The 27,199-nt window shown below is 40.8% G+C and overlaps 3 protein-coding genes across 7 annotated transcripts; 2 read left to right on the forward strand and 1 right to left on the reverse strand.

Annotated features, from left to right (window-relative positions):
• Window positions 1-695: 695 nt before the first annotated feature.
• On the reverse strand, window positions 696-7,949 carry LOC112252375 (histone-lysine N-methyltransferase KMT5B). Of its 5 annotated transcripts, none has more exons than XM_042323149.1 (11): window positions 7,799-7,949; window positions 6,847-7,032; window positions 6,538-6,685; window positions 6,267-6,432; window positions 6,069-6,178; window positions 5,790-5,956; window positions 5,658-5,677; window positions 5,425-5,561; window positions 5,110-5,306; window positions 2,094-3,670; window positions 696-2,054 (listed from the first exon to the last, which is right to left on the reverse strand). In XM_042323149.1, the coding sequence occupies exons 2-11, from the start codon at window positions 6,977-6,979 to the stop codon at window positions 1,704-1,706; spliced, it is 3,006 nt and encodes a 1,001-aa protein (XP_042179083.1). In that variant the 5' UTR covers window positions 6,980-7,032; window positions 7,799-7,949; the 3' UTR covers window positions 696-1,703. The 5 variants fall into 5 exon arrangements, with proteins under 5 accessions (XP_042179083.1, XP_042179082.1, XP_042179079.1 ...); XM_042323148.1 differs by having other exon boundaries at window positions 696-2,038; window positions 2,078-3,670; XM_042323145.1 differs by having other exon boundaries at window positions 696-3,670.
• Window positions 7,950-8,161: 212 nt separating this feature from the next.
• On the forward strand, window positions 8,162-10,896 carry LOC112252376 (uncharacterized si:dkey-12e7.1). The gene is made up of 2 exons (XM_024423531.2): window positions 8,162-8,372; window positions 8,778-10,896. The coding sequence occupies exon 2, from the start codon at window positions 8,854-8,856 to the stop codon at window positions 9,985-9,987; it is 1,134 nt and encodes a 377-aa protein (XP_024279299.1). The 5' UTR covers window positions 8,162-8,372; window positions 8,778-8,853; the 3' UTR covers window positions 9,988-10,896.
• Window positions 10,897-10,964: 68 nt separating this feature from the next.
• Window positions 10,965-26,775, forward strand: LOC112252374 (aminopeptidase N). Its single transcript, XM_024423529.2, has 21 exons — window positions 10,965-12,328; window positions 12,451-12,492; window positions 13,781-13,923; window positions 15,430-15,572; window positions 15,837-15,963; window positions 16,497-16,651; window positions 18,424-18,537; window positions 18,665-18,808; window positions 18,948-19,013; window positions 19,177-19,242; window positions 19,381-19,529; window positions 20,133-20,212; window positions 20,491-20,624; window positions 23,431-23,486; window positions 23,681-23,828; window positions 23,951-24,039; window positions 24,129-24,239; window positions 24,498-24,665; window positions 24,762-24,902; window positions 25,454-25,535; window positions 25,731-26,775. Exons 1-21 carry the CDS (start codon window positions 11,736-11,738, stop codon window positions 25,896-25,898), a joined length of 2,919 nt encoding a protein of 972 aa, XP_024279297.1. The 5' UTR covers window positions 10,965-11,735; the 3' UTR covers window positions 25,899-26,775.
• The last annotated feature ends 424 nt before the right edge of the window (window positions 26,776-27,199 follow it).

The following is a 27,199-nucleotide window of genomic DNA, read 5'->3' on the forward strand; positions in this document are numbered from 1 at the left end:
TGGGACCACTGAGTGCTGAAGCGCATAAAAATAGTTTTGCAACCGAGGAGATACTGACTACTGAGTTCCAAACTGCCTTTGCAAGCAACGGAAGCACAATAACGGTTTGTCAGGAGCATCATGAAATGGGTTTCCATTGCCGAGCATCCGCACACATGCCTAAGATCACCAGGTGCAACGCCAAGCGTCGGCTGGAGTGGTGTAAAACTTGCTGCAATTGGACTCTGGAGCAGCGAAAACATGTTCTCTGGAGTGATGAATCACGCTTTACCAACTGGCAGTCCAACGGACGAACGTGGGTTTGGCGGATGCCAGGAGAACGCTACCTGCCCGAATGCATAGTGCCAACTGTAAAGTTTGGTGGAGGAGGAATAATGATCTGGGGCTGTTTTTCCATGATTCAGGCTATGCCCCTTAGTTCCAGTGAAGGGAAATCTTAACGCTACAGCATACAATGACATTCTTGACAATTCTGTGCTTCCATCTTTGTGGAAACAGTTTGAGGAAGGTATTTTCCTGTTTCAACACGATAATGCCCCCATGCACAAAGCAAGGTCCATACAGAAATGGTTTGTCAAGATCGGTGTGTAAAAATTTGACTGGCCTGCACAGAGCCCTGACTTCAACCCCTTCGAACACCTTTGGGATGAATTGGAACGCCGAAAGAAAGTCCCCGCAGTAATGTTCCAACATCTAGTGGAAAGCCTTCCCAGAAGAGTGGAGGCTGTTATAGCAGCAAAGGAGGGACCAACTCCATATTAATGCCCATGATTTTGGAATGAGATGTTCGACGAACTTTTGGCCATGTAGTGTAGCTTAATCAAGACCACAGACAGTAGCCTACGAATGACAGCATACAGTGACAGGTCCACCAAAGTTGTACAACCGACTTTAAAATCAACCTAGTATAAAAAAACGATAGAGCCATTTAAGAAGTTGAGACATGCACATCATTCAAGCACAGCAGACAGAAAGTCATACAGATGAACCAATGGTGAACAAAATGTCAAAGAAAAAAAATCTGATTTTCAAAGTGTTTGAATATCTACACTCCCAATGCCAGACCAAGTAAGTTGTAATGAATTTGTGATTGTTAAAACGGAGACTGAGAAGTGGTACAGTTTGAGAATTGAGTGACTTAGTGAAATGAATAGAATAAAAAGAAAATCTCTCTCTTCACAAACTGAAAAGTTAACATAATACATAATCACCAAGACATTTTGATTAATGAAGGAATTATTAAAAATGGGTCAAAAATGTCACAGACCAGCTCCCAGGAATCACTGGAAGTCAAACACATTTTCACAGACTTCCAGCAAGAAACAATTCTGTTCCTTTCAAACTCTCAAAACAATATATAAAACACATTATTTTATATGCATGTATACACTGCCATGCGGACAAAAGCACATCAAGTGTGTTCCCAAAAGGTTCCATTCTTGTGAATGTCAGTGAAGCAAAATTTAGCATGTTTACCCCACAAACAAGAAAAGGCTTTAAATATAATTAACAATTGTACAAAATAAAGCTGAAGATATAAAAATAAAGGCCTACACATATGCTATGTAAAATATACACATTCTACTATATGAATAACAAATCAAGTTCCATCATGTACAAAAATAGTTAACATTTTACAACAGCATGGGATTTTTTTTGTTTTGTTGACTTAAATCAACTAGTCAAATAAAGATCCATAAAGCTCATGCATTGACTGTGCGTGACTGATTTTCACGTCTCCTTGATGCAATATCAATATCTATAGAGTCTTTACCAACAATGAGGCGGAGGCGTTTTGTTGGTGGAAGTGGAATGAAATCGTCGAACTCTTCATGGTCAGAGTCAGAGACGTCGTCTTCATCCTCTTCTTCAGAGGAGGACGAGTCTTCCTCTGTGTCATCATGCATCCCAAATGTTGCTACAGTCGGCCCAAAGACCTCCCCTGCTTCCCTCTCTACTATACCTGTGAAGGGCCCAGTACCATGGTGATACTGGCTGAGCCTCCTGCTGTCCTGCTCACGCTGCAGCTGAATATGCAGTTTGGAGGAGCGGATGTGGTCCACAGGACTGAGGCCATGTTTGGAGGAGCGGATGTGGTCCACAGGACTGAGGCCATGTTTGGAGGAGCGGATGTGGTCCACAGGACTGAGGCCATGTTTGGAAGAGCGGATGTGGTCCACAGGACCGAGGCCATGTTTGGAGGAGCGGATGTGGTCCACAGGACCGAGACCATGTTTGGAAGAGCGGATGTGGTCCACATGACGGAGGCCATGTTTGGAGGAGCAGATGTGGTCCGCAGGACTGAGGCCATGTTTGGAGGAGCGGATGTGATCCACAGGATTGAAGCCATGTTTGGAGGAGCGGATGTGGTCCACAGGACTGAGGCCATGTTTGGAGGAGCGGATGTGGTCCACAGGACTGAGGCCATGTTTGGAGGAGCGGATGTGGTCCACAGGACTGAGGCCATGTTTGGAGGAGCGAATGTGGTCCACAGGACTGAGGCCATGTTTGGAGGAGCGGATGTGGTCCACAGGACTGAGGCCATGTTTGGAGGAGCGGATGTGGTCCACAGGGCTGAGGCCATGTTTGGAGGAGCGGATGTGGTCCACAGGACTGAAAGTCCCATTACTCAGTCGGGCTGCATAAGAACTCCTCTTGGTCTTTGCATGATGGTCCTTAACAAATTTCATGCTGGTCTTTGTGGAGCTGGAGGACTTGACAGGGTCTGCATCACCAGGCTCAATCCTACTGCTGCTGCTGTCCCTTCGTCTCCGCAGGGTCAACTTGGGGACACCTGAGTTGTTGTTGGCTAGGATCAGCTGGGAATCATAGCGCGTAATCTGCTGTTTCTTCTTCCCCTTGCCAAGGTGGAGAAGCTTGTCTCCCTTAGACAGGTTGTAGGGCTCATGACCATCAGGCAGGCCTTGCAGCTCTTTCCTGCCATCAGCTATGTCTGTGGTGCAGGCTGTATGGTGCAGGTCTGAAACCTCCTCCTTGAGAAGGGATGCTGGTCGGAAAGAGTGCTCTTCCTGCTTTATCATTTGCTTATATCTGTGACAGTTCTCAGTCTTTGGACAGCTGATATCCAGGCTTGAGCTGTTCATCCAGTGACTGTCTGTGACACAATCTCCAAGGTCCATAGGCTTGGTCTTACTAACCACACCGCAGTGGATGGGTGGCAAGTTTGGTTCAAGTTTAATGTTGTCAGACTCCTGTGTGCCAACTGATGCTCTGGTTGAACTGCGAGTTCTGTGAGTGCATGCTAAACCATCAGGGCACCTATTAACATCTTTCACTGATTTCTGATGGTTTTCCTTCGCAGTATAGTGCTCAAGATCACCCCTTGTTCCCACCACTTGCACGGGCCCTTTCTTATCCATTTCTCTCTTTTGTGAGACCCTGTTATTGACAAATTCTGTGGGGTCTTTAAGGCACAAAGCCATAGCTTCCACCTCAATGGGGCACTTGTGGGCAGTTACCTGACACCTTCTTCCTAACTTGAGCAAAGGCTTTATGGACTTTGATTTTAGCCTCTTTGGCACGTTGGAGTTCTTTGAGTGTCTTTGATTGAACGATGAGGTAGGGATAGGCATTTTGGACAGAGTTTGCCTGCTTAGAGCTTGTGAGTCACTGAGCCTTGTCACACTAGAGCGGGCTGTCCTCCCTACTGCTAAGATGTGAACAGAAAAGAAGAAATAACGTCAGAACAGTCATTCAAATGTTTGAGAAACAGGACAACCTACATACATCCATTGTAAAATTACAATGTATTATAATATTAGTATGTACTATAAAAAGTTACAGTTCTTAATACAAGTACAGCATGTCACGTAAGTGTTATAATTGACCAATAGTAGCTCAGGAGTATTTTTTAGTTGCCAGAAGATCTGCATTGACCCTTCTATTTTATTTTTGCACTGACTCTATGCATACTCAAACTGACACACCAACACACTTTATTTGCTCACACACGCGCACTCAAACACAATCATCATACAGTACATGCTGCTACTCTGCTTATCATATATCCTGATGCCTAGTCACCTTACCCCTATACATATCTAACCCTACCACTCCAGTATCCCTACACATTGTAAATGACCTAACCCTGGAACTAACACTGTATATAGCTTACTTACTTTCTCAGGTTCTTCTTATTTCTATTTTGTTTTTGTCATACTTGACTTCAATGTTGGGAAAGACTAAGCAAGACAGGTATTTCATTGTACTTATGCACATGACAAAAAGTTGATCTCGAAAATGTAATCTTGGCCTCACGGGTGGCGCAGTGGTTAAGGGCGCTGTACTGCAGCGCCAGCTGTGCCATCAGAGACTCTGGGTTCGCGCCCAGGCTCTGTCGTGACCGGCCGCGACCGGGAGGTCCGTGGGGCGAAGCACAATTGGCCTAGCATCGTCCGGGTTAGGGAGGGCTTGGCTGGTAGGGATGTCCTTGTCTCATCGCGCACCAGCGACTCCTGTGACGGGCTGGGAGCAGTGCGCGCTAACCAAGGTTGCCAGGTGCACAGTGTTTCCTCCGACACATTGGTGCGGCTGGCTTCTGGGTTGGATGCGCGCTGTGTTAAGAAGCAGTGCGGCTTGGTTGGGTTGTGTATCGGAGGACGCATGACTTTCAACCTTCCACCTTCGTCTCTCCCGAGCCCGTACGGGAGTTCTAGCGATGAGACAAGATAGCTACTAAAACAATTGGATACCATGAAATTGGGGAGAAAAGGGGAAAAATTCAACAACAAAAAATAAATGTAATCTAGCTTTTTACATGCAGAAATGCCTTTCTCCTACACACAGGGGAGGAACCAGAAAAATCACTAATCAAATTCTTTGTATGTTGGTTATCACAGAAAATGTGCTGAATTTCCTGGGGAAACTTCAGTGCAAGCACAACTTGCCCAAGCACAAAATGCCTAAACTGTCTGTCTTTCACTTAAACAATGGGGAGGACCAAATAAGATAAGTTTCAGGCTACTGGAATTCTTTGTATTTTGGTTGTTGCCCAATGGGGCAACCACAGAGCAGGCTCAACTTGACATAGTCTAGAAAATAGGGCAACCATTAATGTCAATCCCTCCTCAACCTCAAAGGTGCACTTACATGGATGTGTGTCATGATTTTCCTGAGAGTCTGGATCCATATTAGAGCCTTCCAACTGACTGCCAGAGCATTTGCTGTCTTCTAGTTTCTTCAGCCGATTGAGACGTTTGTCTGTCTCTCTCAGGCCATACATGCTGTTGATAATTGGAGTGGGTGTAGGCTGTCCAGTCTTCGATTTGAAAGCACCAGCACCTCGTCTGAAGGGAGTAGAAATGATAAAGATGTGAAATCTCAAAATCCTAGTCAATGTATGACTCATTATTCCACATATAAAGTAACGACAAGTTTGATATTAAAGCAAGAAATGAATGATACCTTTCACATGTGTAACATTCACATAGTTCATTATTTTCCCCAAAGAAGCCATCTCCATAATAACAGGAGATCTCTTCTCCGGGTTCAATATCCCCAAGAACCTTGACACAAGCTGTATCTCGCCCAGTGGAAACAAACTGTAACAACATATACAGAAAAAGGTGTTATTTATTTCCACAATTCACTTCCTTTTTACATATTACCTTTGATTTGCAGGCATAGTTATTACTTACCTTGCAATTTGGCCTGCAATCTGAAAAACAAGAAAACATTTGTTTAGTCTCTTAATACTGGTATTTTAATTATAGTATACGTGTGTTGAATGAGGCAGATACAGTTGGTGTCAAGTGCATGGGTATGCATACCATGGTTGATGAAGGCTGCAGGTCCCAGCCACAGTTGAGCACAGTTCTTGCGGGTGGAGTACATCACACTGAAGTCATTTTCTCCATGTCGCAGTAACACACTTTCCTCATTCTGCGATAGCTCAGCGATGCAGCCCACCAGGTATTCTATCTTATCATTGGTTTTCCTTGGGATAATGTGAATAAGGAATATTTGAGTTTGTAAAAATGACTATATACTTAGTGCAACATTTTGTTATAACTAAATGCAGACTACTACAATTTAATTTGGATACTTACCAGTCTTTTGTTGCTACAATTTTGGCTCCATTCTGCTCAGAGGAATAACGATTGCAAGGAAGTATTTCAAACCCACTGTTCGTTGCAAACATTCGTAGGTAAACAAAAACCTGCCCAAACACAAAAAAATAGTGTTAACATTTTCGTTTTGATGGTTCATGCTTTTTGCTCAACAATGGATATTTCTAGATAACTTACATGCTCTTTGAAGAGTTTGCCCTGTGCCTTCGTCTTGTGCGGAAAGTGGTGTCTTGACCAGTCCCCTGCAGTCAAGGCATGGAAGGCCTTCTCAAGGTTGTCATGTTTTTTAAAGCACTCTAGCACCTCCTTCAACTGTCTATGTCGGTCCTTGACAGGTCGAAACCTAAAAGTACACCATAGACAGTCAATTTCGTAACTTTGGCTGCTTACTTATGCCCAAGTCATTATATGACAAATGTGTACAATTGTGAGCCAGAAAGAAACAAACCTCCGATTCATCTTATGGGTCTGGAAGCCGAGGTAGGGGTCCAGAATAAGGCTTGTAGTCAAGTCATCATTCTCACAGAGCTCTTTTGCAGTCATACCAGATGATGGGGTATGACGTCTCTCTGCCTCTAGGGTAGAACTGCTGACACCTGAGGTGAGAGAGGGAGGAGATGAGGAGAGACAAAAAACTTGAACAATTAAACCATTTAAAAATCAGGAAAAACTGCAGTGTAATTTATTTATGAAGCTGAAAGGGGTCATTTATGGTTCTGTAATTGTGTGGTGAGCATTGCCAAAGGAAAGCACTTACGTGGACTACATCTCCTGCTTCTAAAGGAGCCCTTGCTCTGTCGCAGCGACCTGGCCGAGGTTATGGATAGATCACTGGAGAATCTGCTGCCATGCCGCCTGCCATTCAACACCATGTTCTTTGATTCCCCCATCTACTTCATTACGCCAGAGTCAGGCGCATATACTCTAATCTGTGCTTGAAGATCTGCAGAGTGAGGATGAGGGGAGGCTAGCTTGGTTTAATCTTCTGTTGATATAGACAAGAATTTAGCACTATGCATTCTGGACCTAAGCAAAGAAACAAACAGGTTTGAGAGTAAAGACTTGTAGGCAATGGACTTGTTGGCACTGTAAGCAAATAAATTAAGCAGAAAGTGGGGCACCACAAAACTAACAGAGATCCTGAACGGATTGTAGCTAGCTAATTCATGGCTTATCAAATGATGCCATCTTGTGGTTGCTTGTCAACTTTGAGTTTCCATAGCATTGCATTTCATCGTGGTTATTAATTTAGTCTTTCTCGAAAGGCAAAACAAGCAATGCACCTGCAGAAATAGGGTCGTGCTAGCCAGTGTAATGTGGCACAATAATCAATTAACTAATGCTTGAAAGTTTATAAATGGGTAACTAACGTTAGGCTAGCATGTCAACACCCCCATGACTCATGAGGTCTGATTTAGAGGCTATGCGTTTTCTGGTTACCTAGCAGAGGCTTCACATCTAATTAAATAGCCAGAAGTTAGGACTACATGCCATTAGTACTAACGTTACATGCTCTGCTTTTTTAAAGTGTGTTCTTCTCACTTAGCTAGCTAAATAATAACAAGCGAATGCTACAGCAAATCATCACAACAACAATTGCTAGCTAGCTTGCTAACGTTAGTAAGCTAACATTGTTCCACAAAAAAAAGTCCATGAAATATCAGTTAAAAAAAGTGTCGCTGGTAAGACAAACTGTCTAAAATACTCACTTTGTTATTCAAGCGTTTGTACTATTACGTGATTCATCCTGCAATCGGAGATCTGAACAAATAGAAATACCATTAGTTTAAACGTCAGAGAAAACAAACATTTAAAATTGAAGATGGCGGCCAGGCGAAGATTGGGAGGGGGGGCTTGTCTGGACATATACATTGTTTGATTTTACGGCAGTTTGTTAGATAAACCAAGGACTGCATGTAGTTTAATAACTGTTGTATTAGCTAACTTCATTGTTGTGGACAAAAAACATCACAGTACCTGGCGCTTTATAAATGCCCTATAAATGTAAATAACATTAGCCTGCGCATTGCTTACTCAATCTTGAAACCCATGAACATTTAAGAATCTTGACGCGCGATTTGATGACGACATTTCCAACAACAACTCAGCTGTTAACCTTGTAAGCTAGCTAGCTAACCAATACTTTCTTTACATAAATTGTTCTTATAGACATTTATTCTCCGTAACCTATGTAACTAAACATAATTATCGACAAGAAAAAACGACCACGGTTGCTAGGAAATAGCTACTTCTCTTCCTTTTGTTGCATACAATCATCACAAGGTACGTGAAATGTATAACTAACTATAACGCTAGCTAGCACAACACACCAGTTGGTATTTCACTTTAGATTTAAAGCAGATTGAAAAACGAAACATATTTGTTCCATTATTTCGTTGCCACATCGATGACAAGCTCAACATTTACGACGATGTTGGTGTCATTTGTCTGTCTGTCTACAAGCTCTCTTGCTACGGGTTAGCTACCTAGCCAGCAAATATTTAGCAAACGCTCTGTATCGTTACACATTCTGTGGAATATGCGTGTTATGCAATTAACATAATATAACATATGATACCAGTAACCAGACATGTATGCATTGGTTAAATTGTTTGGTTAAGAATATAATTTATATAGTATACTATAACGTTAGATGATTACTGACAAACACTTGATTATCTTTCTCAGACCAGAAGAACTGGACCAGAATGTATATGGCATAATTAAATCAGACTTATCCTGGTGGGGATTTTGTCCTCCACCAATGAACACCATGTCCCCAAGGAAGAAGCTTCTTGTCCCTGTCAGTAGAAGAAGAATGGCAAAAGCAGGGGATGACTTATTTCCTTTCAATCTTCTGCCGGTGGAATGTCAGCTCCATGTGCTTTCCTTCCTGAGTGAGGTTGACAAGTGCAATTCTGCACTTGTATGCTCCAGTTGGAGTTGCCTTGTGCGATCAGGGAAGCTTTGGAGAGTGGCAGACTTTTCTCGCCGTGGGGTGATCCACCTTGGACAGGAAGGACTGCTGGTGTCCAACCGAGAGTTTGAGCGTTGGAAAGCATGGGTTCAGCACTACACCCACCACCTTATATCCCGTGGGGCAAGCCTGCTCACCCTAAAAGCCAGCTTTGACCTGGGGGACCAGTGCAACAAATGGGGGGAGCTTCTCTCCGACCTCCTGGAAAATGTCCACTGCAGGGATCTCAGTCATCTGGACCTGAACTGGACATTCACACTTCTGGAACCACTGGACCTGCGGGTTGGTTCCAATTCCCACCACGACAGCATTACCAAGATCAAGATGGACCAGGTCACTAACTTTCAGGTCTTACTGGGAAAACTTTCCCACAGCTGCCCTCGGATCACCAAGATGCGCCTGCACTTTGACTGGTCTGAGACATCAGTGTCACTCCTTACTCATTTCCAGCACCTCCGTGTCCTTGAACTCAAGTACTTTTGGGTCTTCAAAGGAGTAAGCCCAAGCACTTTGCAGACCCTGACCAAGTCACTGCCCAACCTTAAGTCCTTGACATTGCATATCCTGGTGCCACTCCGAAACCTTGGCATATCTTACACTCTGGAGTCCATGTCTCTAGAGTTCCTGGATGTATCGCCTAGTCGTGGTCTGGTCTTCTCCAGTCTTAATCTGCCAGCATTACGGGAGCTAAGGGCCAAAAAGATTGTCCGCGGCATTACTTTAGACCGTCGAACCAGGCTTAGGATACAGAGCAGATGGCCCTGTCTGTACCAGGTTCTAAGAGAGGGGACCCCCAGGCTACAGGCCCTTAACAATGAGCGACTGCTTCCTGGTTGGAGAGAGCAGAGTTACAGAGAGCTGTCATCTATCCTCCAGCAGTCCTGTTATTGTCTCCAACACCTGGACAGTTGGCTCTGGTAAACAAAATGCTATTACAAGACGGAATCATAAGCTGTTGGAATTCAGTACAGCTTATCAGGAATGCAGCGTAGTTAGGCTAATCAGGGTCCATTCCAATGGTGGCTGGAACGTTTTAGCTTATTCCTTCACCATTCAATTGCACAAAAGGATTGTGTATTTGATTTTACCATCCATCAGACATTTTTAAATGTTTTTCTTAACTTATTTCTTAGTTTACTGAAGAAGCTGAATCAATCATAATGTTTAATTGGTCCAATATTTCTCTCACACCATTGACAACTAAAAACAATACACATACTGTATATACAGATTTCATATTTCATATGCTGTTCTTGAGTGAAGGAATATAATGAGCCTTTAGATCTTCCACGATAAACATTTGCATTGATTCCTTGTGTGTGATGTTGAAACAATAGTTCTCTGTTAAAATAATTGTAACAAATATACATTGAATGTTCAGAATTTCAACTTATTCCACTCAATGGAAAATTGCCTTTGTGTGAAATAACAGGTTTACTTGACATGTTGTCAGGTATTTTTGGGGGGTCAGTTGTTTGTAGGGTAAACAAACGCATATGTATTACTTCAAGAATAGAATTAGTGATGCTGCAGTGCCTCGCTTAACCATGAGGTCCTTATCCTTAATGTTTTTGTTTGACCATGAAGATTTCTCTCAATAGGTGTAATTTGCAACTGAACTGGTAAAACATAATCTGCGCTCTCATTAATTAGTTTGTAACCAGTAATGTAGTTAGGCCTATTTATGGAGGGTATTAGATAATGACATTCCAACAAATCATTGAATTCTATCCTGACATTTCCTTTTTTGTCATTGTTTTGTTGATATAAAACTCATTTGCTGTGATTTTACAATACAATGGATCCATTAAAGGATCCATGTAAAGTTTTTCCTGCTCTATTTATGTTAGTTGGTGTTGGGGGGAAAATCACTTGTCGCAGATCCAATATCCTAGAATGTTCCTTTACTTCCATTTTCATTATTTTTCTTTTTGAGGTAAAGAATGTGTGGTGAAGGGGGGCATTCCAAATAATTATGTCCTAAATCCCCTCCCCTAGAACACACCCTCCTCACAAACACATGCTCCTAATTTCCCCTGAATGCATAATAATCCAGTGCGGGTGGGACACAGACCTGTCAGTGCACTCAGAGGTTGTATTGGAAACGGGTAAAGAACTCTTGAGGACTCAGAGGGCTGCAGCGCCTGCTGCTGTCCCACACAGCTGGTTCTATCATTACTTAGAACCGCGAGGATCAACATAGACACCAGAGGGCCAACATGCTTTTTCTCTTGCTTTTAAAGGACATTTTTTCTTTTGAGAGGAGCTCACGCGATATGAAGTATGTATCACTTTTTGTGCCCTACACTTATTGAGAGGCGTGTGATGTTTGTGTTTCAAAGCATTCCCGTTTGAGGTTCACCTAACCCAGGGTTGATGGTATGAGAGGATAACCAATGCCAGATGTGTGGGAGAACAATCTGACTGATTTCATTTGAATGAATATCGACCTCTGCAAGCAAAGAGTATTACTGAAAAAGGCAAGTTCATGCTAAATCTCTGAGCAATAACTGGTTAGCTAATCCCCATAGCAGTCTGCATGTTTATGGGAGGTCAGATAGAGACATAGAGACAATTAAAGGCAGCTCAGTTCAGCTTCAAGTTCAGTTCCGAGTTCCAAGCTTTACCAACACAACAGGAGGCAGGAGGCTCTTCCAGAAGGACTGGACATGGCCACAGGGGTGTATATCTCAAAGTTCCTGGCCATAGCCATAGTGGTGTTGACTGTCTCATCTATTGGTGGAATAATTACAATGATTATTGTGTATGAGAATGAAAGAATCAAGACACAACCTACAGCACCACCAACACCTAATTCCACTACTCCGTATCCAACTGGACCACCACCCAACATGAGACTCCCTGGAAACCTGATTCCAGAGAGCTATGACATCGTACTACAGCCTCACCTCTACATCGTGATGAACAACACTACCAATCAATCTCTCATCTTCACTGGAAACTCCACTGTGTATTTTAGATGTGTAGAGAACACCAAAACTATCGTCCTTCACAGTAAAGAACAGAATGTGACTGCTGTAAAGGTGACAGATCTTGACAAGGGAAAGATCATCAAAGTTGATAATACCATACTGTATAGTAATGAAAGCAACTTCTTAGAGATTGGACTAGACAGTGTTTTAGTCAAAGATGGGAACTACAGTCTCTTTACTGCGTTTGAGGGGGAACTCCTTGATGATCTGGCTGGTTTTTACATGAGTTCATACAAAAAAGGGCCAAGCACAGAGGATGACACTGAAAGGTAAGGTTTTCTTTGATAACTGCTGAGACACTAAAAATATCAAAGATTTGTTGTCAAAATTATATGACAGGAATGCTGTGAGATGGAAATTAGATTTGACTTGTATGAAAACCCATTTACAGGTGGTTTGGGAATGAAACGATCATCGTCGAACTTGATGAAAGGTAAGAGTTGTACAAGTCTGATGTTTGCATCATCAATTGCATTACATAACTGGATTGATCACAAACCACCACCCGAAACAGTGCTCCGGTTGGGATAGAGCTTTCTCTGTCTGATAAAGGCCTGATTACGTTGCCAATTTACAAGTGACCTTTTGATAAATAAGGTAAGCACACTCCTGAACCATAAAGTTGAAACTTCTTGACAGGGAGGATACGTACTTCCACTGTATCATCATGAGGCATAACACTCTATGCCACAACTAAAACAGAGGCACATCCAACGAAGGCCTGACATACTATGGGATAATTTGCCCCTCTGCCACCAATGTAGTAATTGAGGGGGACAGCCAGAGCAGGGCTTGAACCAGAGACCTTGCAATTACAAGGCAGACACATTGCTCTACCTACTGTGTCATTAGGTCAGACCTCTTGTTAGAGGCTGTTATATGGTTACATTTAGGAGTCTGGCAGGAAAGATAATGACTCTGTTTCATAAGTCCTCACAGGTTTGGTCAGGCAGCTTATTCCTTTAATATGCAGTGCTTCCTTGAAATGAATTAGTAGTAGTAGTGAAAACAACCTGAAACCACCTCGTCATTACACCTTGACGCATATGAATATGTGATCGTTTCCATGCTATAAATCAGTGACCTGCTAGTTTACAGACCACTGTGCTTGAACAGAGATCAAATACAAAGTTCCTCATGGTTTGTATTCTATTGCACTCTTTCCCTAAAAAAAACATGATTTGCTTACAGATGGAATTCCAATTTCTTAAAAAAAGACCCCAAAGTGGCTTCTTCAGCGGACATGTGTACAGATGTATACATCATGCCCCTACAAATGGGACTATATTTCTTTATTTCTTGTCATATCAAATCACCCAGCAGTTGTTCAGTCCTGGCTCATATTTATATGTTCAACTTTAAAAGTGTTTATTATAAAAAAAGACCCCCTGGGAGAATGTTGCATATTTTTCCTCTGTTCACTTCAGCAACAGCTTTGCTTCTCATTCCTTGAAAAGATTAGGACACTCATTTGAGACAAATTGTTACTTCCTCAGTGGCTTTACAATTACAGTCCTGTATTGCAATAAATGTCCATCACAGTTCATACTGTAGCTGCATAGACATTGGAAGCATGGATCATTTGAAATACTGAAAGAAGCTAATTGAATCAAAATTAACTAACAAGTAACTATTGTCTGTGTTTTATTGCTGTTGATTCACTGTTATTCAATTCCAGTTGTAATATTTATCCTATTTTTCAACAAATACTTTCCACACAGATTCATCGCTACTAGCCAAATGCAACCAACTGACGCCAGGAAAGTATTTCCTTGTTTCGATGAGCCAGCCATGAAGGCTACATTTAGAGTCTCTCTCATCCATAGGCCTGGCACGACAGCACTAGCAAATGGGAAAATCATAGGTGAGAAGCACATTTCATACTATTGTCATAATAGGGAATGTTAAGCCACCTTCTAAAAGGCGCCTCACATTCTTATGTACCCTTACAAAAAGGTTATAAAGGAATCCTGCAGGGAAAATCCTGCATAATACAGTATAAATCCTGCAGGAATAAGAAGTCCTGCAGGATATCCCATAGGATTTTCGGGGCCACTTTACTGTTGGACAATTCCGGCAGGTACAGTGAGCTCCAGAAGTATTGGGACAGTGCCAATTTTGTTGTTTTGGCTCTGTAATGATACAATGAAATTATAAAATTACTATGAGGTTAAAGTGCAGATTGTCAGCTTTCATTTGAGGGTATTTTCTGAAATTACAGCACTTTTTGTACGTAGTCCCCACATTTTAGGCGACCAAAAGTATTGGGACGAATTCACTTATGTGTATTAAAGTAGTAAAAAGTGAAGTATTTGGTCCCATTTTCATAGCACGTAATTACTGGTAAATAATTTATTGTGTCATTTTGGAGTAACTTTTATTGTAAATAAGAATATGATATCTTTCTAAACACTTCTACATTAATGTGGATGCTACCATTTTTACGGATATTCCTGAATGAATCGTGAATAATAATGAGTGAGATCGTTACAGACGCACGAATATCATACCCCCCCGCCCCCCAAAAAATGCTAGAGGTTATCATGTCTTGGGGGTATGATATTTGTGCCTCTAACTTTCTCACTCATCATTATTCACAATTCATTCAGGTAGCATCCACATTAATGTAGAAGTGTTTAGAAATATATTATTTTGTACAATAAAAGTGTAAATGACACTCAAATGTAAATGACACTCCTAAATTACACAATATATTATTTACCATTCATTTCTATTGGGCACAAAGTAATCTGAAACACAACCATAACAAACAGCAAATGTATCCATCACATATGTAGAGTCTCAAGCTTGGTGTAGTCATTGCGTGCTATGAATATAGGACTAAATACTGAACTTTGACTGCTTTAATACACAAGTGAATTTGTGTACTTTTGGTCCCCTAAAAAGGGGAGGACAATGTACAAAAAGTGCTGTAATTTCTAAACGGTTCACCTGATGGAAGAAAATGCTCTCAAATTAAAGCTGACAGTCTGCACTTTAATCTCATAGTCATTGTATCACTTCAAATCCAAAGTGCTGGAGTACAGAGCCAAAACAACAACAAAAAATTCACTTTCCCAATACTTCTGAAATTCTTCCGTCAGGAAAACAATATGCAAAACTGTATATTAAAAAATTTAGACATACGTTTATGACTTATCATTAAATTCAGAATTTTAAATGCATTACTTGCTGTAAACAATAATTCACAGATTATGAGGCTAATGCATGCATATACTGTGCCTTTTCTTTTGCTTATATTGAGTGTTTACTGTAGATACTATTGTGTGACGAGTGTCAAAACAAAACTCTTTCCTTTCATACTATCAAAGTCTTGAAGTAATCAGTGAGTCTTTTTGATCCCTTTTAGGTACAACCCTTGAGGATATCGATGGAGAGACCTGGGAAGTCACTCGCTTTCAAACGACTAAGAAAATGTCAACTTACCTCTTAGCTTTCACAGTGTCTGATTTCGATTCCATAGGATCTACACATGAAAGAGTTGACATTAAGGTATGTAGCTATAGTTGTTGAATCATAACTGCAGTAGTGCATTATATCAACAAAATTACTTGTGAAAAGGTTTGTATTTCACTAGCAATATCAAAGTTAATACTGTTGTAAATGACAAATTCTCTCTAGATTCCATCCAAACCGCTATACTATTTAAATGTATTCAGTTTAGACTACACTGCTAATTTTCATGGTAGAGATGTTTTTACCAAATCATATTGATATGATAAACTCACATTTTTATTTTCTGTTCGGTTTGTAAAGACATATGCTCGACCGGAGGCCATAAAAGCTGGACAGGCAAAGTATGCTGCAAGTATCACTGGAAATATACTGGCGTTCTATGAGAGTCCTGGAGTATTCAAAATGAATTATCCTTTGAGCAAGCTAGGTATGTATGGCATGATTGCATCATAACAATGTAAAATAAGCATGGGTAAATCATAACATTGCAAGTGTTCAACAAAGAAGAATTGTCATAAAATCCATCTAATCAATTTAATTCTTTACTCCATACATAACCTGTCTAAAACAATGTAAGAAGAATACTGGCTATGTTGTGAAATTCAATTAAAATAACCTATTTTCAGTGGTGTAAAGTACTTAAGTAAAAATACTTTAAAGTACTACTTTTACATTTTGAGTGCTTAGTAAATAAATACAAAAAATCAAATGGTGCTGTCTGATTTGCTTAATAAAGGGATTTTAAAAAACTTTTGATTACTTAAGTATATGTTTTAAATGACATTTTTGATATTTAAGTATATTTAAAATCAAATACTTTTAGACTTTTAATCAGGTAGAATTTTACTGGGTGACTTTCAACCTCTACTTGAGTCATGTTCTATTAAGTTATCTTAACTTTTATTCAAGTATGACGATAGGGTACTTTTTCCATCGCTGCCTATTTTATGTCTACTTTAGATCAAATTGCTCTACCAGACTTCAGTGCAGGTGCCATGGAGAATTGGGGCTTGGTAACATATCGTGAGACAGCTCTGCTATATGAGGAAGGGGTGTCCTCCACATCAAACAAAGAGTGGATTGCCACAGTTATTGCACATGAGCTTGCCCATCAGGTACGAAAACTCAAAAATACTATTTCTAAATGTAATATACGCTACCGGTCAAAAGTTTTAGAACACCTACTCATTCAAGGGTTTTTCTTTATTTTTACTATTTTCGACATTGTGTAATAATAGTGAATACATCAACTCTATGAAATAACACATGAAATCATGTCGTAACCAAAAAAGTTTTAAACAAATCTAAATATATGTTATATTTGAGATTCTTCAAAGTAGCCACCCTTTGCCTTGATGACAGCTTTGCACACTTTTGGCATTCTTTCAACCAGCTTCATGAGGTAATCACCTGGAATGGATTTCAATTAACAGGTGTGCCTTCTTAAAAGTTAATTTGTGGAATTTCTTTCCTTCTTCATGCGTTTGAGCCAATCAGGTGTGTTGTGACAAGGAAGGGGGGGTATACAGAAGACAGCCCTATTTGGTAAAAGACCAAGTCCATATAATGGCAAGAACGGCTCAAATACGCAAAGAGAAACGACAGTCCATCATTACTTTAAGACATGAAGGTCAGTCAATACGGAAATGTCTTCAAGTGCAGTCTCAAAAACCATCAAGCGCTATGATGAAACTAGCTCTCATGAGGACCGCCACAGGAATGGAAGACACAGAGTTACCTCTGCTGCAGAGGATAAGTTCATTAGAGTTACCAGCCTCAGAAATTGCAGCCTAAATAAATGCTTCAGAGTTCAAGTAAAAGACACATCTCAACATCATCTGTTCAGGAGGAGACTGTGTGAATCAGGCTTTCATGGTCGAATTGCTGCAAAGAAACCACTTCTTAAGGACACCAATAAGGAGAAGAGACTTGCTTGGGCCATGAAACACGAGCAATGGACATTAGACCAGTGGAAATCTGTCATTTGATCTGATGAGTCCAAATTTGAGAATTTTGCTTCCAACCGCCGTGTCTTTGTGAGACGTGATGTGGGTGAATGGATGATCTCTGCATGTATATTTCCCACCGTAAAGCATGGAGGAGGAGGTGTTATGGTGTGGGGGTGCTTTGCTGGTGATGCTGTCTGAGATTTATTTAGAATTCAAGCCACACTTAACCAGAATGGCTACCACAGAATTCTGCAGCGATACACCATCCCATCTGATTTGGGATTAGTATCATTTGTTTTTCAACAGGACCATGACCCGACACACCTCCAGGCTGTGTAAGGGCTATTTTACCAAGAAGGAGAGTGATGGAGTGCTGCATCAATCAATCAATCAATCAAGCAATAGTATTTATAAAGCCCTTTTTTAAATCAGCCGATGTCACAAAGTGCTATACAGAAACCCATCCTAAAACCCCACACAGCAAGCAATGCAGGTGTAGAAGCACGATCAGATGACTTGGCCTCCACAATCCCTCGACCTCAACCAAATTGAGATGGTTTGGGATGAGTCGGACTGCAGAGTGAAGGAAAAGCTCAGCATATGTGGGAACTCCTTCAAGACTTTTGGAAAATAATTCCAGGTAAAGCTGGTTGAGAGAATGCCAAGCTTGTGCAAAGCTGTCATAAAGGCAAACCATGGCTTCTTTGAAGAATGTAAAATCTAAAATACTACATGATTCCATAGTTTTGATGTCCTCACTATTGTTCTACAATGTAGAAAATAGTCAACATTTAGAAAAACACTTGAATGAGTAGGTGTTCTAAAACTTTTGACCGGTAGTGTATGTATTAATGTAAAGTGAACTACAATTAATTAAAAACATGATCTTGCATTCTTGTGGAATTCACTGTAACAGCACCTAAATGTGTTGTTTTCAGTGGTTTGGAAACCTGGTGACAATGAAATGGTGGAATGACCTGTGGCTGAATGAGGGATTTGCAACATATATATCCTATATGGGAGTGGATCATATTGAGCCAACATGGAACATAGTATGTCCCTAATAACTTATTAATAACTGTATTTTTATTTTTCTGCATCTGTTGCATCAGATCACAAATTGTAATACTTCTAATAGGCTTCTTTTCATTTGGTCTCTGATTGTTTTGTTTTTTCCAGAAAGATCTGATTGTTCTAAATGACATCCAGACTGTATTTCAAGTGGATTCATTGGCCTCCTCCCATCCTCTAAGCTCTAAAGAGGATGATGTTCAAACATCTAGTGACATCACTCAGCTTTTTGATTCCATCACCTACAGCAAGGTCTGGTTGTCACAGAGACCCATGGGGGAAGAGAGATGATATCAAAAATGTTTATTTTTAACATTGTACAGGAATTTTCTATATAGTGATAGAATGAGTTGATGTAATGCATAAATATTACCATATCTTCACTCTTCAGGGGGCAGCTGTGCTGAGAATGCTGGCAGATTATCTGGACGAGAGGGTCTTTCTGAATGGCCTGAGAGTACGCACACATACGGCTTTGTCCATTAATGTGTAGGATGGCTTATTGTCAGTGTGTGGAACATCTATGTTGTATATTTGCAATTTTCCACATGGATGTATCAAAACTAATGGGAACTTTTTGTGTAAGTGTGTGTAAATACTATTGTTTCAAAATGTTTCAGAAATATCTTCAGGCTTTCCAGTACAGTAATACTGTACACAAAGACCTGTGGGAATATTTACAAGAGGTAAAAGCTGAGTTTTGCGAAGGCATATCAACACAAAACTAGTATATGTAATTATGTTCTTTCTAGCATGTAAAACTTATAGAATGCTTAAGGGGCATGAATACACTGTATAAAATGCTAATGACAAAAACGTTGTAGGCAGTGGACGAGGACAGCAGCCACATTAAAGTTGCTGAAGTCATGGACACTTGGACAAAGCAAATGGGTTACCCAGTCATCACCATCAACACCACCAATGGGGCAGTTTCTCAACAACATTTCCTCCAAAATCAAACATCTGACTACGAGTAAGTCCTGCACTTTGTCTAACATCACAGAGTGAGAAAACAAATATAACAGGTTTCCTGAACCACTGATTGTCCCCTCCATGTAGAATTAGATGCCCATATGGCTGACTTTGGATTGTTGCTATAGTAATGGATTGTTGTTATAGTACTCTGACAGACATTTCCACTCAACAGTTTTAGAGTAACACTTTAATTGAAATATAAACCATAACAGCATCATACTATTATCATGAATATGACATAGTGAATGTCATAGGATGTCATTTTTCATACATCAGAAACAGTGATGACATATGTTGACATAACCGCTTATGTTGCTTACTCACCTAAACATTGTTGCTAAAATTGTTAGTTGTAACATATGTCATAACCATTTCCAATACATACAAAATGGCACGGCCTTGACATTCAGTTATGACATGTTTATGACAACAGTTATCATTTCAAATTAAGTGTTGCTATAGTATATTATTCCAGTTTTAATTGGATTACATTGTAATGAATTAGGCCAACAATTAAGTATTTTATTAGTATAAGTGAATATAGCTGTAGATCATAATATTATGCCCATATATATTTTTAAAACTTGTTCTCTTTCATTAGTTTTGAATGGCATGTTCCAATCAGAGTGATGAAGGAAGGTGAACCAATAAAAATAGCTACACTGGATAAAAAAGGTCAAGGTAAGGAGTATTTAATTGAATATACATGTACAATTGTTAATATTTGTCTTAGTATCACCTTGAGTAACCTCGTCCCCAGGCTAATTGAGAGAGATGATCTGATGAGCTATATTATGTACAGTAATTCTCCATTATAGATAGACTGAACATGGCAAATATACTGTATAATGTATGATAATAGCAAACCCAACTAATTAAATGGTGCTAGTCATTAGTTCTGTCAATAAAAACCTAATTAAGGCACATTGTAACTCTCATGTTCTGAATTTGCTAAACAGTGCTGATGCCAGATTTCCTGTCTGAAGATGGCAAGTGGGTGCTTGCCAACATAAACTGTATGGGATATTTCAGAGTCAACTATGATCCAGTGAATTGGGATAGACTGCTCTCTCAGCTGGAAATTAATATTCACGTAAGTCTTCCTCATTTGTGTGGAACAGTGTTGTCCATACAGTCCAAGTCAGACACGAAACAGAGCACATTATATATGGCAAGTGCCTAGAAAACTGTGCCTGTGCTTTATCAAAGCAGCCTGTTGATCCAAAATAAACAATGTAGCATATTCTAAGAAGACTAGGTAATGTTTTGTTATGGTAAGAAATATTTGGAGAGAATGTGCTGGTCAAGGTTTTTGTGAGTACATTCTTCAAATCAAATGTACTTGTCATGTTAAGTTTACAGCAGGTTTAAAAGGTGCAGGAAAATGCCTTGTGTGCTAGCTCCTTCAAAATGGCAGTACAGCCACCCCCCCCTCCTCCCCTTGGAATGGTGTGGGCGTACCCCAACAACAGAACGGTGCGGGCAATACCAGTCCTAAAAAATATTAATGCAAGTAGACCACTGATTAGCCAGCTCATCCTCCTCAGGAGGGTGACATCATCCTCTATGAGGAAATGGCAAGCATTTGTTTTTAGTTTTCACTGGACAATTACTTAACCCCATGGCTTTAAAACTGCAACATTTTATCTCAGCCTCATGACAAAATGTGTAGAGAACAATCGGCAGTTTTATAATGCTACTATCTGCCCCATGGCAAAATGTGTTGAAATTCTGGACGTTTTCAAGAAAAAAAACAGTAATCAGTCATTTGAGGTTGTGGGGCCTTCCACTTATATTGTTTTCAAAATACCCCTCCTTATACCCCTCAAAATACCCCTTGAGAGGCACAGTAAGTCATGTCAAACTGTGTAGAATTGCAGGAAATGCATTTTAAAATGTCAACAACAACAACATTCTGGGGGAGGACTACCCCCGGAACCCCCTGTTTATTGTTCACCCCCCACCCCCCCTCTCCCAATATCTACACTGCAATTATATTTACAGATATAAAGTGGGTTGTGTCTTGGTCACGCAGTTGAATAAATAGTATATAATAGAACAGCGGCATTGACTGCGTGTTCCTAGTGTTTGTCTGTTTATGGATGGTTGTGTGTGTGTGTGTGTGTGTGGAGAGTCGGTGCAAATGGTCACTAAGGCTCAGGTCTGTGCAGGAGACAGCTAGGGTTAGCTGTTCAGCAGTCTGATGGCCTGGTGGTAGAAGCTGTCTCAAAGCCTGTTGGTCCGAGACCCAATGCTCCGATATTGCTTGCCAGATGGTAACAGAGTGAGCAGTCCCTGGCTCGGGTGACTGGAGTCCTTGACGATTTCCCGGGCCTTCCTCAAACACACCCTTGTGTAGATGTCCTAGAGGGCAGGGAGTTTGCCCTCAGTGATGTATTGGCCTGTCCGCACCACCCTCTGTAGAGCCTTGTGGTTGAGGGCTGTGCAGTTGCCATACCAGGCGATGATGCAGTCGGTCAAGGTTCTCTTGATGGTGCAGTTGTAGAACTTATTGACGATCTGAGGGCCCATGCTGAATTTCTTCAGTCGCCTGAGGTTGAAGAGGCACTGTTGCGACTTTTTCACCTCTGTGTTGGACCATGTCAGGTCCTCTGTGATGTGCACACCAATGAAATGGAAGCTTTTGACCTTCTACACTGCAGTCCCGTCAATGTCAATAGGGATGTGGTCTCTCTCCTCATTCCTGTAATCCACAATCAGCTCCTTCGATTTGCTGATGTTGAGGGAAAGTCTGTTTTCCTGGCATCACTTTGACAGGGCTCGAACCTTCTCCCTGTAGGCTGTCTCGTCGCCGCCGGCGATCAGGCCCACCACTGTCGTGTCGTCGGCGAACTTAATGATGGTGTTGGAGTCATGCGTGGCCATGCAGTCATGGGTGTACAGGGAGTACAGGAGAGGGCTGAGCAAACCCCGGGGGACCCTTGTGTTAAGAGTCAGTGTGGCGGAGGTGTTGTTGCCTACCCTCAACACCTGGGGGCGGCCTGTCAGGAAGTCCAGCATTCAGTTGCAGAGGGAGGTGTTCATACCCAGCACCTTGAGCTAAGTGACGAGTTTGGAGGGGAATATGTTGTTGAAAGCTGAGCATTCTCGCATAGGTAATCCTCTTGTCCTGGTAGGATAGGGCAGTGTGCAGAGCAATGGCGATTGCGTCATCCCTGGATCTGTTGGGTCGGTATGCAAAGTGTTATGGGTCTAGGGTGTTCGGTAAGGTCAAGCTGATGTGGTCCCTGACCAGCCTCTCAAAGCACTTCATGAAGACAGAAATTAGTGCTACATGGCGATAGTCATTTACCTCTGTTTGCTTGGGTAGGAGGGACAGTGGTGAGTACAATGAAGAATGCTAGACACCTGGCATGCATCAGATAATTCGAACCCCTCACCACAGATCACAGACCATGGAGCATGGCACTTAAAAAGTCAAATAAGACAATATGCTAGCTCACTTGTGCAGTTTGCTTTAAAGACGCTCTCCAGCTTTGAACTTTTCGGGTTGAAAAACAATAAAACAAGTATAAATACAGTAATATACAGTACACGCACAACAAAATATATGTTTTGAATAAAGTAATATTTTTCAAACACAACTGTGAACTTCAAGGAGTAGGACATGATGGTCTGATCTGACGTCATCGGCCCTCCCTCTTCCTTTTGGGAACAATAGAGGAGTACTAGAGGGGGGAAAAGGAAAGGCCCCTCTTCCTTACGGGAACAATAGAGGAGTACTAGAGGGGGGAAAAGGAAAGGCCCCTCTTTTGCCATGTCGTACCTGGACCACCTATTGAGATGTGCCTTTTGTTAAGTAAATCAGGTGTTCAATGAGGTGAAAAAGAGACTGGAGTAGGACTTTAATAATTAGAACTCATTTGATTTATTCTCAGGAAATTCCAATCATCAACCGGGGACAGCTTATTGATGATGCATTCAACTTGGCAAGGTAATCTCATCTAAGACTGATACATTCATGGACTTCCTTCAAAATGTATACTCTGATAAACATTTTTTACACATCACAATGATTGAATTTTCATGGCTTGAGACCTTACGGAAATCATACTTTCTTGGTGTCATTAATATCCTCTTTGGATGGCTACGGTCTTCTTATATTATGTATTTTATTTATTTATCAAGGGCCAAACATATCAATGTGACACTGGCTTTGAGAACTACCAAGTACCTCTGGAATGACACAGAGTACATACCATGGGAATCAGCACTGAGAAACCTGGACTATTTCATTCTCATGTTTGATCGCTCCGAGGTCTATGGTCCAATGCAGGTCAGTCATCAAATCAAGATACTGTACATTAAAAGTGCCCTTTTATCATAGCAAACTCTATTCCTACAAATGTAAATGACAAATATGAGTGTAATACAGTATTTTTCCTATGTTATTTCCAGGCATACTTAAGAAAGCAAGTTGGTGGCCTTTATCAACATTTTGAAAATTTCACCATGTTTTCTACGGTCCCAGAGAAGCATTCTGCACAGTGAGAAACATATTTTCGTTGGATATTGCAACCCTCTGAACACATCCTCACCTTAAGCATATTATTAACATGTCATTATTCGTTCCCAGGTACAACCAGATTAATGCCATTTCAGTCGCATGCAGCAATGACATTCCAGAATGCCAAGAAATGGCAAAAATGCTCTTTGACAACTGGATGACAAATAAAACCAGCAATCGGTATGGAATTAGGTTTCATCAAGCCAACATGGCCAGATGCATGCTAGTTCCTGCTGTACTTATTACTGCATTTCACAGTTGAATGGGGTGGTCATATCATTCATAAAACATAACACATAACCTGAAATATGCATGAGATTAATTCAATAACCTAATGCCAAAATGTTATATGCAATTTTGGATATATTGAGTGTATTGATCCTTTTAACTGTAATGACCAGATTCTGTTTCTCTCTTTGATTGTCCTCACTGCCACAGTATACACCCTAACCTGAAGGCCACCATCTACTGCCAAGCTATAGCTGCTGGGGGAGAGAAGGAATGGGAATTTGCTTGGGGCAAGTTTGAGAATGCCACCACAGCCACAGAGAAAGACAAACTAAGATATGCCCTCTCATGCACAAGGAAGATCTGGCTCCTGAACAGGTTAGATTGATTTCTGTCCGTACCACCCTTTTCGGGATATAAAATTTAGTTGCTGTGCAAAGACCATTTATTTGGCATTTCCTTCTCATCTTGCAGATACCTTGAGTACACTTTGAACCCTGAAAAGATAAGAAAAATGGATGCCGTTTCTACCATCAGCTACATAGCCAGGAATGTGGCAGGACAAGCAATAGCCTGGAATTTTGTACGCGCAAACTGGAACTACATCAGCTTGGAGTATGTTTTTCTGTTGTTAAGTACTGTATATAGCAAGGCCTAATGTTAAGACAAACAAGCCAGAGGACCAAGTTCCTTTCCAACTGAAATAATGGAACCATAACTTATTAGCAATTATTTTGTATGGTGTTTCATAAAGTGTACAAATCACCTAAATAAACCTCAAGCAAAATACCAATAAGAAAGGTGTAGACCCGTCAAACAAGTCAGGTACAAAGGTCTCCTTGGCCAATCAGAGGAAATCACCTCTAATTTATTTGTTTGGAGTTGCCAGTAAGTAGGCAGGACCCCATTTCTTGTTTCTGTAGCTTGAGGCAGCTTAATGTACACCCCCAGGACAGGATGCTAGTCTATCGCAGAGACGCATCAGGTCCCATTTTTACAGTCTTTGGTATGACTCTGGCAGGGATTGAACTCAACCTTCCAATCTCAGGGCGGACACTAACCACAAGGCCACTGAGTTGCCAGGCAGTCATCTAAATTGGCTTCTATCAAACTGCTTGCTGAGCAAACATGCTCATTTCACCCCTCTCCTCCACTCTCCTCCTCAGGTACGAAGAAGGGATCATGTCACTTGGCAACCTGATTGATGGAGTGACGCAGAGATTTTCCACTGACTTTGAGCTTGAAGAGGTGAGCGTTTCCCTATTCGTAACAGGCATGGCCCACAACGCTATCTGAGTCACAAACCTCTCCTCTGCCTTGAATGCAGTGATTGATTTTTAATGTCTGGGGATGAGAGACTTGGTTCAGCTGGTGGGAGTTGAGTTTTGAGTAATTACTGGTTTCCGCCCTAATTCAAACTTTTCCCTGATTGTTATTGTGCAGCTGTGGCAGTTCCTGACCGACCATGATGTAGAAGAACTGCATTTGGCAATCAGGGCCCTAGAGCAAGCCACTGAGAGAACTGAGGCCAACATTAAATGGGTGAAGGAAAACAAGCAGACTGTTTTGGAGTGGTTTAAAAATGAGTCAAGGCAAGAGCAGCTGAACTGAGCTGATAGGATGAGAAACAGATGGACCAGAGTGCCATGATTTTGAACACACCCTGTATTTGACTTGAGTCTTGGGGTGTATTAATTAGTCAGATTTTGCAACGGAAACAGTTTACTGTTTACTCTAAGAAGCAAATGGAAGCAAACGTAATCAAACGTGGAGGGACCTACCTGAATTTGTCCTTTAGAAACAGCAATGGTTTCCGTTGCATAATGTTTTGCAACAGAATCCAACTAATAAATACCTCCTTGATTTCATTCCAGTTAGATCTGAAAACAGGTTTTATACAATCAACATGCAATATAATCCTAAAATAAATATACATTTCAATGTTTTTGTCACTTGTAATTCAAAAAGAGGAGCAATTCTAATCCATTTTATTTAAACAAGTAACATTCCACCATTTCTTGTTTGAGACAATATTGTTTACACTGACAGTCACACCCAAAGAAAGCACTTTCTCAGGTTGACAACTACCATTATTTTGTTAAACGACTATCAAACTACACAAAACTATAGCAATAAAATGTCTAACTGTATGTATTTGTAAAAATGTGTATTGTGTCAAAGCATATTTTTATTTACATTTTAGTCATTTAGCAGACACTCTTATCCAGAGCAACTTACAGTAGTAGTGAGTGCATACATTTATTTAAACCTTGTTTTATTTTTTTAAATGTAACTAATTGATTGAAGTTAGATTGGTAAAAGGACTAGATTGAGAAGGGCTATTGTGTTTTTGATCTATTTTGGAGAACACATGATTTCAAATCACCTACAATAGTTGACTTATTCTACTGTAGCCTAGATCTACAGTGGGGCAAAAAAGTATTTAGTCAGCCACCAATTGTGCAACTTCTCCCACTTAAAAAGATGAGAGGCCTGTAAATTTTCATCATAGGTACACTTCAACTATGACAGACAAAATGAGGAAAAAAAATCCAGAAAATCACATTGTAGGATTTTTTATGAATTTATTTGCAAATTATGGTGGAAAATAAGTATTTGGTCAATAACAAAAGTTTCTCAATACTTTGTTATATACCCTTTGTTGGCAATGACAGAGGTCAAACGTTTTCTGTAAGTCTTCACAAGGTTTTCACACACTGTTGCTGGTATTTTGGCCCATTCCTCCATGCAGATCTCTAGAGCAGTGATGTTTTGGGGCTGTTGCTGCTCAACACGGACTTTCAACTCCCTCCAAAGATTTTCTATGGGGTTGAGATCTGGAGACTGGCTAGGCCACTCCAAGACCTTGAAATGCTTCTTACGAAGCCACTCCTTCGTTGCCCGGGCGGTGT

The sequence above is a fragment of the Oncorhynchus tshawytscha genome, linkage group LG06 (genome assembly GCF_018296145.1).
Source record: "Oncorhynchus tshawytscha isolate Ot180627B linkage group LG06, Otsh_v2.0, whole genome shotgun sequence".
NCBI lineage: Eukaryota > Metazoa > Chordata > Actinopteri > Salmoniformes > Salmonidae > Oncorhynchus > Oncorhynchus tshawytscha.